This window comes from Cibotium barometz, chromosome 19 (genome assembly GCF_041138505.1).
Source record: "Cibotium barometz isolate CiBa-2024 chromosome 19, ASM4113850v1, whole genome shotgun sequence".
NCBI classification, from domain to species: domain Eukaryota; kingdom Viridiplantae; phylum Streptophyta; class Polypodiopsida; order Cyatheales; family Cibotiaceae; genus Cibotium; species Cibotium barometz.
The window spans coordinates 30,812,407-30,822,833 of NC_141064.1; the positions used below are offsets into that span (position 1 = coordinate 30,812,407).

Consider the following 10,427-nt stretch of genomic DNA (forward strand, 5'->3'; position numbering starts at 1 on the left):
CTAGCTTGTTCGAGATGTGTAGGAGCTTCAGAGACATCCTATCATTTCTTATGGGAGTGCAAGGAGCATAGAGGATTTAAATTGCAATATTGTAATACCTTTTTTGAAAGGATGAGGAGAGATGCCAACAAATTTTTTTGGTTCTATTGCTTGGTTGACACAATCGGGCTTATAACTCAAGTTTAAAGGAAACAATAAAGATATGGTCATGAGGATTACCCAAGCAGTGCGTCAGAAATAACATCTTCAAGTCATGCCAGAGTCAGGCTACATCTCACCAACATAGAGATTGGACATTGCATGGGGAGAGATCATTGCTAGCATCATAGCGTGGCACATTTGGAAGGCTAGAAGCATGAGGCCATGGAGGGTATTTTGGTTTATGATACACAACACATTTACAAGATCTGGTGTGATATTATCCTTATGCTCATGGCCACTTGGGCTAAGATTTAGGGATCTTTGAGGGGTACAGAGAGAAAACGTGGCCAATTTATAAGAGAGTGGGATCATGGTATCGTTTTCACTGCCTTTCATATGGGACCTTGCTAGCAGCACAAGGCACCAAATTGGTTGAGATTTCTTCCCTGCTTCATCTGAAATCTCCCTTCTTATAAATTTTTTGTAAATAGAATTCTCATTTTCATTTAAAAAACATGTTGCGTTCCTTTTCTCACAATGACTGTAAAGTTAAATTCTAAAAGTAAAACCACCGTGTAATCCATCTTGTTGTGCAAGGCTTGTTGACAAGATATAACAATGTCTGGTGGTTCACAAAGAATACAAATTTGTTGGCCAAAAGATAATGTCTATACTTTTCCACTATAACAAAAGCAAGCAATGTGGCGCTTATTTGCGGCATTTTACGTAACACCACTATAAGTGCCATTATAAGTGATGCTATAACCATTGGGCATTGTTTATATATAAGTGACGCCCAACGTGGTGCTTATAGCAACGCTAAATAACTTTTCAAAACCTCGCAATGTCGTCGGCGCATTTCTTCCCCCCCAAAATATTTCCTCCACTCCTTTCTTTGAAGGACTGCACACTGGCTCCATCTACTCCATCAATCTACCTCTATCCCATGCATTTATGCTTCCTTCCCCTTCCTCTTCCTCTTCCACTTTATCTTTCCCTTTCTCCTTTTTCATCACTACATGGCTATGGTGTGACCTAATGAAGGTATTCTTCTCTTATGCTTAACTCTAATGATTAATAGAGTACTTTATGAGATTAGGATTAAAGTTTAAAGTACTAACCTTCTTTTAGCTTCTTCTTCTCCTCCTCTTTTGTGAGAGCATGCTTAATATGTGTTGGTCTTTTCTATGTCTCTTATTTTTTTATAGGTAGAGTACTTGATTAGATGTGTTACTCATCACTTTTTTAAATTTGATATTTTGTAGGTCTTGCACTAATCCTCTCTTTAAGCTTATGCATAAAGCATAGAGCTAATGCATGCATAAAGCTTAAAGGTTAAAGCTTATGCATAAAGATTTATGCATGCCTAAGCTTATACATAAAGCATAGCGCTAGTGCATGCATAAAGCTTTAAGCTTAAAGCTTATGCATGCCTAAACTTATACATAACGCATAGAGCTAATGCATGTATAAAGCTTTAAGCTTAAAGCTTATGCATAAAGCTTTATGCATGCCTAAACTTTTGCATAAAACATAGAACTAATTCATGTATAAAGCTTTAAGTTTAAAGCTTATACATAAAGCTTTAAGCTTATGCATTAAAGCTCAATGTGTTTAATCTTTATGCATAGAGCTTAATGCAAGTTTTAATCTTATTAAATCTCAATGCATAAGTTTATGCATAAAGTTGTATGCATGCATATAGTATACACATAATAGATATGCTTTTTAAGTCCTCCAATAAGTATGTGTGCTATACACATAATGGGATAGATTGGGGATAATATCCCAATTTGTCCCTTTTTTTTTTGTTTCTCAACGTCGCTTAGCAACGCTTAAGGCATTGCTTATAGCATCGAAAAAATAGCGACACTTACACCCCAACACTTTTCCAATTCCCTTTATAAAAACCACGCTATAAACATAGCTACCCTCTCTTTCTGTTGTAGTGTTCACAACATAAACCATGGCCAACCCTTCTCTTTCTTTGGTTGTATAATTAATCTCAACTTCATTAAGTAGTCTACTATCAAAATAAATAAGGTATTCTAATTTGTGTTCTCGTGGTTGTGCCAGTACACAACCAATGGTAAAATTTTATGCATCAATATGCACATAGAAGATTATGTCCCAATTTGGGGGTCTCAAGATAGGTGCACTTTCTAAGGCCTTCTTTAGTTCATCATCATATGCTTACCGACATTCCTCTATCCATTCAAAGACTACTAGTAGTCTATTTAATGGCCTTGCAATCTCCGAATAGAGTACAATGAACCTTTGGTAGTATCCGATATGTCTCATAAATCTATTGACTCCCTTGAATTTAGTAGTTGGAGGTAATTCCACAATCAATTTGATTTTTCTCTCATCCATAGTGGAGATACCATTTTTAGACATAATATGTCCCCAACATAATCCCATGCTTTACCCAAAATTGAAATTTCAATGGATTTAAGGATATTCAATATAATTGACACCTTAGAAATACATTTATTAAGTAAGCCACCTGGAATGAGCACACAAATCACCAATGAAAACTTCCAACCACTTCTATAGATAATCCTTAAAAGCTATGCACATAAGCCGATGAAATGCTGTAGGGACATTGCTTAGTCCAAATGGCATAACCTGATAGGCAAACATGCCACACCCATAGTGGTGAATGTGGTCTTGTGTTGTTCTTCATGTGTGATGGAAACTTGGTTATATCCGAAGAAACCGTCTAAGAAGTTGTAGGCTTCTTCCTCTCATCAACAACTCTCGTTAGGACGTGTTCAATGTTATGACAACGGGTAATGATCTACGTGGCTGCATTGACTTTTTTCTAGTCCACACACACTCGCAGCTTTCCATTTTTCTTCGGCATGATGATAAAGGGTGATACCCAATTAGTGTGCTAAATTTTATAAATGAATCCCGTAGCAATAAGTTTGTCGATCTTACAATGGTTTCATTTGATAAGGTCTTTGCCTTGTTGGTCTTTATCCTTTTATGGAAGAGTTATGTGTTATCCTTTTATGGCAAGCTTGTCAATCTTACAATGGTTTCATTTGATAAGGTCTTTGCCTTGTTGGTCTTTATCCTTTTATGGTAAGGATTGTGTGTTATACCACCTCAAGCAATTCTTAAACTCTTTTAACAGATCTACCAGCTTCCTTTTCTCATCTGGAGTCAGATCCTTAGTATAATAAATATTGGTTTGGGCTTCTCCCCAGGTTTGGCCTCATTGATTTCCACGGGTTTGTCATATGAAATGCCTTCTTGTCCCTCCTTAAATCATTGAGCTCTAAGGTGAACAATTGTTTGGTCACCCACTATGTACAATTTATAGTGTCCAAGGGCTGGTCTTAAGTCCATTACATCATCTTCTTTTGCCTCAGTTTGAGCCAAAATCCTCTTAGCCTCTTGTTCAGCTTCTGCCAAGATTTTGTTTCGCCTGCACCTCTGATCTAGAAAGTCATGGCTCAACCTTCCCTAGAGGTTGGAGTATCTCTTGTGTTTCACGAAGGACAGTGACTTTTTCTAGTTCCTTGTTTTGCAATTCTTGAAAAACTCCTCATGCACCTTTGTAGCCTTACCTCAGCATCTATCCATTTGCTTCGTAACATGTTGTTACATCTAGCTTGATAACGTTTTTGCCTTAACCATTTTCTAATACACTTTTGTTTTAGTGATGATTCACTATCAGAGCTTGTTAATAACTTTGATTTTGAAACATCAGCAAAATGATTATCATAAATATAAAAGTCAAAGGACCCTACTTCGTGGAGTCCAAATCCATGTGCATATATCATATCTAGTTCTCGTCGAGTCCAAATCCATGTACTTTCATCATATCTAGTTCTTGTTGAGTCCAAATCCATGTATTTAGTCCCCCAATAAGGGAATACATCAATTGTTGGCAATATGTGCATCTAGTTCTCATTAAATTCTAGAGGAGGAAGGGATGCATACATCATATCTTCCTCTCCACCCTTGTCTGGAACAATTTTTGGTTCACACACTTGTACTAATGTGGTGTGGTCCATTGTAATAGACTCATTTCCAAAGTGGTTACCCTCCATCAGATGAGTCTTCTATGTCTATAAATCCACCTTTAGAACTTGGGCATCCTTTCGTAAAGTAGATTTGGTCCAAGGCCCAGTCATGCACACCAACCTAACTTCCCTCATGAAAGGTCTGCCAAGTATGACATCATATGAATCTGGTTGGCCCAAGAAATTTATCACCATGAATCTGATGATATAAAAATGAGAAGATTTTCAATTTGATCCGTTGGCAAGACTCTCATGGTCTTGCTGATGTTCCATTGGCCATCTTTATGCCAAGATCTATTTGCTCTAAGGTAACCTAGGTTTTTTGCAGCATTATTTTGTAATGATACTCACCTCTACTCAGATCACATATTTGTCGAGTATCTATTATGGTGGATAGGAATGGCATCATCTATGTCATTATTCTCATGGTAATGTCCTAATTCATTGACTAGAATCTAAATTAATCTAGGAGCATTACTATCCTCTCTCAAATAGTGTGAGGTATCAACCTCACAACTTTCAAGAGAGGATGAATCTAGGTGCATTACTATCCTCTCTCAAATGTTTTGAGTTATCAATGTCACAACATTGACTAGAATCTGGGTGAATATAGGAGCATTACTATCCTCTCTCAAATGTTGTGAGGTATCAACCTCTAGTTTGTCCTTGTTCTGCATATGGCCATTAGCTTGTGGTAAGGTGAAGACTTTCTGTGCACTATCATAAAGCACGTCATGAGGTGATGAATTACCTTATTCACAAAGTGTGACCGTCAGTCACACTCTGTGTGAATAAAGCATGTCATGAGGTGATGAATTACCTTATTCACAAAGCGTGACCCTCGATCACTTACAATCTCTAGATCCCAATCTAGAGATGACTTACTCGTATAAAACTTTGGTAGTGGTATGAGCATCGACTTTCCTAGTAGCTCTAGCTTTTACCTAATTGTTGGTGAAGTAATTAGTAGCTAATATGATGTAACGAGCTTGGGTTCTTTTTACATGTGGAAATTCCATTGGAATTCCAATAGACTTCTATTGGACTTCCAATGGACTTATATTGGAATTCCAATAAACTTCTATTGGACTTCCAATGAACTTATATTGGAATTCCATTGGACTTCTATTGGAATTCCAATAAAAGTCCAATAAGAGTCCAATGGAATTCCATTAGAATTTCAATAGAAGTCCTTCTATTGGAATTCCATAGAATTCCAATAGAAATCCAATGGAATTCCATTACAATTCTATTGACTTCCATTGGACTTCTATTGGAAGTCCAATGGAATTGGAATGGAATTCTATTGGACTTCTATTGCAATTCCATAATTCCATTGGAATTCTATTGGAATTCTATTAGACTTTTATTGGAATTCCATTGGACTTCTATTACAATAATGGAATTCCATTGGAATTCTATTGGACTTGTATTAGAATTCCATTGGAGTTCCATTGGAATTCCATTGGAATTCTATTAGACTTCCATCATACTTCCATATTGGAATTCTATTAGACTTCTATTGGAATTCCATTGGACTTCTATTGGACTTCCATTGGACTTCTATTGGACTTCCATTGGGCTTCCATTGGACACAGAGGTTTGAAAAACAGGCATTGGCATTGCTCTTTGCATAACATATAAGTCAAGCATAATATCCTGCGTCTCCTCATAATAATCTTAATTAAGTTCAGATTCATATGGATATTCACTTTCTTCCAGCGGTTCTTCGATCAAAACTTGGTTGATCGGGGTAATCTTTGGTGGAGATGGTTGTGGTGGTACAGGTCTGTTGGGTACCCTATAAATTCCTTATGTGTATCCTTGTCATGGCAAATATGTAGGTCCCGTATTACCATGTTAGGGAGGGTGATGCTGGTATAGCTAGATTTGGTTTGGGTATTGGCACCTGTGCTAGCGGTGGTGGTTGAGCACCATATCTACACATTGATGTTTCATGATTTCTAAGTCATCTACAATGTACACAAATATAGCAATGGTCTGGGCCATAGATGTAGGCATTCACTATGATTGTATGATTTTGTCTACATATTGGACACTAGATTCTTGGATAAATTGGAGCATTGCTAGGAGGTTCTCTTACCTCTTTCATCTTGATCTTTACTAGAGTTGCTGATGCGAGTTTATCAACGGACATGTTTTTTACCTACATATTCGTGGTGTCCGAGTCAAAACAACTTGACAGTTAGGAAGGTGCAGTTGAAGATGGAGTCTTGTTTTTCTCTTAGACTATGGTAAATGTAACATGCTGTCTTCAAATTCTATGGCCAATTTATAGCATGTATCCAATGTGGTTTGTTTAGATAAGAGTAGATAGTCATGCATTTGAGGATCTCATACTCCCTTGTTTTGTGGAAGCATGACGATACTCTTCTCTATTTGAGTTTATGGAGTTTATGGGGGGAAGGATGGAATTTTAGCATTTAGTGCTTCTCTCCTTTGGGAAAGTCTATCTTGCTCTTGCAAAAGCAATGTCTGCACAAGAGCAAGGAATTCAAGATTGGTTATTAACTCATTAATATCATCCTTACTATATAGTTGTTCTTTGGGTTCTTCCTTTCTTTTTGAGTTGGGTTCTACTAGCCCAGAATGGATAGTGGTTGCCCATCCCACCTTCTACCCCTCCTAGATTGGCTCTAGAGGGGGCATTCCCTCTGCCATGCTTGTGCATGTGCCCATATCACCTTCAACCCCTCCTAGAGATTGGCTCTGCCAATGCTTGTGCATGTGCCCATATCACCTTTGACCCCTCCTAGAGATTGGCTCTGCCAATGCTTGTGCATGTGCCCCAACCTCTAATCTTTCCTTCTTCGGAACATTCGGCTCGAGGATTGGCTCTCTTTCCCTGTATCTTTTGTTCAACTAGAGCCCTCCTAACGTCCAGTTCTTGTTTCCATTGGTCATAAATTTGTAACTATCTCAAAGCCTCCCGGGACCATATCTCTACCACCATCTCTTGGCTTGTCAAAAAAAAAGGTTTTCCTTAGATCTAGCGATACCTTGTCTTAATCCTTGAAGAGATTGGCTTGTGGGACAAAAGTTTGAAGGGGAGATCTTAAAATAAATTAATAAATGATATATACGCTGATTGCACAACCTTGGTCGGTCACGGCAGTGTGCGGGTCTTAAAGCGACTTGCACAGGGCGAGAGAGAGAAAGCGGGGCTTCATCTCATTCCTGTCTTACATTCGATCACTTCGTTGCAGCTCTGGCGTTCTCGCGGGTCTCAAAGCGACTTGTGTCTTGGAGAGCATTGAGGCCCATGTGGCAACCCATCAGCAGCAGCAGCAGCAGCCAAGATCTGGTGATGGAAAGGCTGGGTATGTCGAGGCCTTGGTCGTCCAGTGGTAACCATGGTGGTGCCCATGATGGTGACGATGATGATGGTGGTGTTGGGGGCCGCCTCTCCCATCTGTACGGCTTCAAGAGGCCCCACATGTACAAGGACACTCTCCGCGGGACTGTGCTTCCCTACCAGAAGCATGTCTTTCTCTGCTTCAGAGAACCCAGCAACTGGCCGTCTCAGATTGAGACGTCCCCTTCCCCATCATATGATCTCCCTCGCCTTCTTGCGGACTCCCTCAGAGCTCACAAAAACCATATGCCCAAGAAGGTGCCATTTGTTTGATTACCTTTCAAGCCATAGTGAATGATTTGGATCATCCATAGCCTTTCTCATCAAAGCAAATGATTTTATGTATATAGACACGTTTTACCTTATGCAAAGGGTGTGATCATATGGAGTCTTCAAGGGGAAACGTGCTTGTTTTTCCTGACATGGTCAAATACAAGTAAGTGATTGATGGACCTGATAGAGCACTACTATTATGTATGCCGCTATGGTGGCCTTCTCTCTGATGGTTGTCTCCGGTTCCTTTGCCAGGAACTTGACAAGTTCTGATATAGAAGGCTTTGTGGAGGAGATTCTTGTCCATGAAAGAGAGTGGCCATTAGAAAGGGCAGAAAAGCTTAAAGGCTCTCATGTCTTTGTTTGTGCTCATGGAAGTCGTGATATGCGGTGTGGTGTTTGTGGACCTGCCCTGATAGAAAGATTCAAGAAGGAGATCTCCATCCGAGGGCTTGAAGACCTTGTTTTTATAAGATCTTGCTCCCATCTTGGTGGCCATAAGTACGCGGGCAATGTAATCATATATGGCGAGGATGCTAATGGTGGAATTGCAGGCCATTGGTATGTTTACTATGAAAGCCATCGAAACATGCTCTCAAGTTTCCTTTGCTTTGTGAGTGATTAGCTGGCAACTTACTGAGCTTTAATCCATGCATGTGTTTTATGGTAGTTTTTTTAGAGATGTTTTCTTGTCTTATCTTCTAGTGCAGGGGGATCTGCTAATGTTAATAGATGTTCTCTAATCTTCTAGTGATATGTTGAATTTTACCTCTTTGGTTTAGGTATGGGTATGTTACTCCAGATGATGTTGCCATTCTGCTGGATGAACACATCGGCAAGGGCCAAATCATCAATAAACTTTGGAGGTTTGTAGTATGCTATTCTAATGCATATATAGACTGCCTGCCAATCTTTGCTTGCAAAGTTGTGTGAACATGATTGCTTAGAAGTTTTAGGGCCTAGGTACATGGGCAAGTTATGGCTGTAGTCAACTTGCTAGAACACTTTGTGCAGTTCTGGTAATGGCGGTTGACTTTAGGAATGCTGTGTGTGCAAGTCTACTTGGGTTACAGGGTCGGCATGTTTGAGCTTGAAGATAGCAGCCTGGACTAGCTATAACATGAGCTACAGACAGGGAAGGTTAAGCTAGAAGCAGATTGAAGTCTTAGCATGCAGATCGCAGCAGGGATGTAAGTATGCAGTGCTACTGATAATGTGTACGAAGAAAAGAGAAAAGGGGAAGATGGTGCTTTTGTGAAGGTTGATATTTGGGCTTATTGGGACAAAGATACTGCTGCTGGAGGTTAGAGCTTGGGATGCTTGGACGGCTTGGGCTTTGCTTGAAATAGCAGGATTACTTTCTAGGGTCATCTTCTGTTACTTGGCATATGGATGGTGAATCGTATGCAGGTTCCGAATCAATATAACTGTTGTCCTTTTTGTGATGTTAACAGAAATGGATGTCTATACTATAATATGTTGCGATGTTTAAACTACAATGTGCTACAGGGGCCAGATGGGTTTGGCTGTGGAGGGCCAGAAACAAGATGCATAGCGCTAAAGGAGCGAGTTGTGGCCAAAGGCACATTCAGATGAAAGGGTTGCTTTTGTAGTCAAGCAAGTCAATATAGCTGCTGTAAGAGCAGAAAATAACCTTAATTCTTGGAAAAGAGAGAGACATGAGAAGCAAGGGCAGTGGTGGATGGCACGGGGTACTGTGGCTACTGCTTCTGTTGGCTTCAATTTCTGCAAGAAAGCATTGTAGAGTCTCAACCTTTACAGATATGTTAGTAAGTGTCAGCTGCCACTCAAGCATGCCATAAAGTGGTAGTGAGTGCCTCACTTGTGCTAAGAGTCCAAGGCACCTATTTTTGCATGAGGCGGCCAGGACCCTATTTGATGTCAATAGAAAATAAAATATAGTTCTGTAAAGGCAGTTCAACTTAAAACAGTTGATAATTGATTATTGAGTACAATGTGTAGAACATGATTTATGAGAGAAACTGCTTGTGTCATAAGATGCACTTTTTTTGTCTGAAGCAAAATTTTCAAACAGGTAAAACATTACTATTTGCAATTGCACTTAAATGGTGGCCAAAACTAAGCTGCTTGCATGATAGCAAAAGAAAGAACACAAAATTTGAGTAGGTGCTAGTTGAATTTCAAGTGATAACAATGATGATGACTACATTGACATCTACAAGGTATAACCAAGGCAGTGCATTTGCCTGACCAGCTACCCTGTGTGTGCACATGCTCTTCACATCCGGAGAAGTGATATAGGTGATTTATCCATGAAGATTTGTTCATTAAAGTGGGCGTATCTTAAATTTCAATGCATGGACTTGCACCTTGGGTGCTGATGACATGGATGTTATAGCATGTAGCTATGCATGATGGAATTGTAAGTTTGAAGCTTTTAGAGTAGGGTATCATGGAGTGGAGATTGCACTCTGTTTTTTTGGTATGCATGCCCACTAATCCATATTGCTAAGTTTTAGCTCTCCTCCGATATCTATAGGTCTCCTCTCTCCTATGATTGTTGGTGGTGCTTGCATGGGGACAAGGAGAAGATAGGTAATGTGCTTGATACCATGGGA

At 39.5% G+C, this 10,427-nt stretch overlaps 1 protein-coding gene across 1 annotated transcript; it reads left to right on the forward strand.

The window, feature by feature from the left end:
* The first annotated feature begins 7,308 nt into the window (after positions 1–7,308).
* On the forward strand, positions 7,309–9,842 carry LOC147628445 (altered inheritance of mitochondria protein 32-like). Its single transcript, XM_086813593.1, has 5 exons — positions 7,309–7,812; positions 7,905–7,990; positions 8,083–8,388; positions 8,610–8,693; positions 9,337–9,842. Exons 1-5 carry the CDS (start codon positions 7,462–7,464, stop codon positions 9,380–9,382), a joined length of 873 nt encoding a protein of 290 aa, XP_086669719.1. The 5' UTR covers positions 7,309–7,461; the 3' UTR covers positions 9,383–9,842.
* Positions 9,843–10,427: the final 585 nt, after the last annotated feature.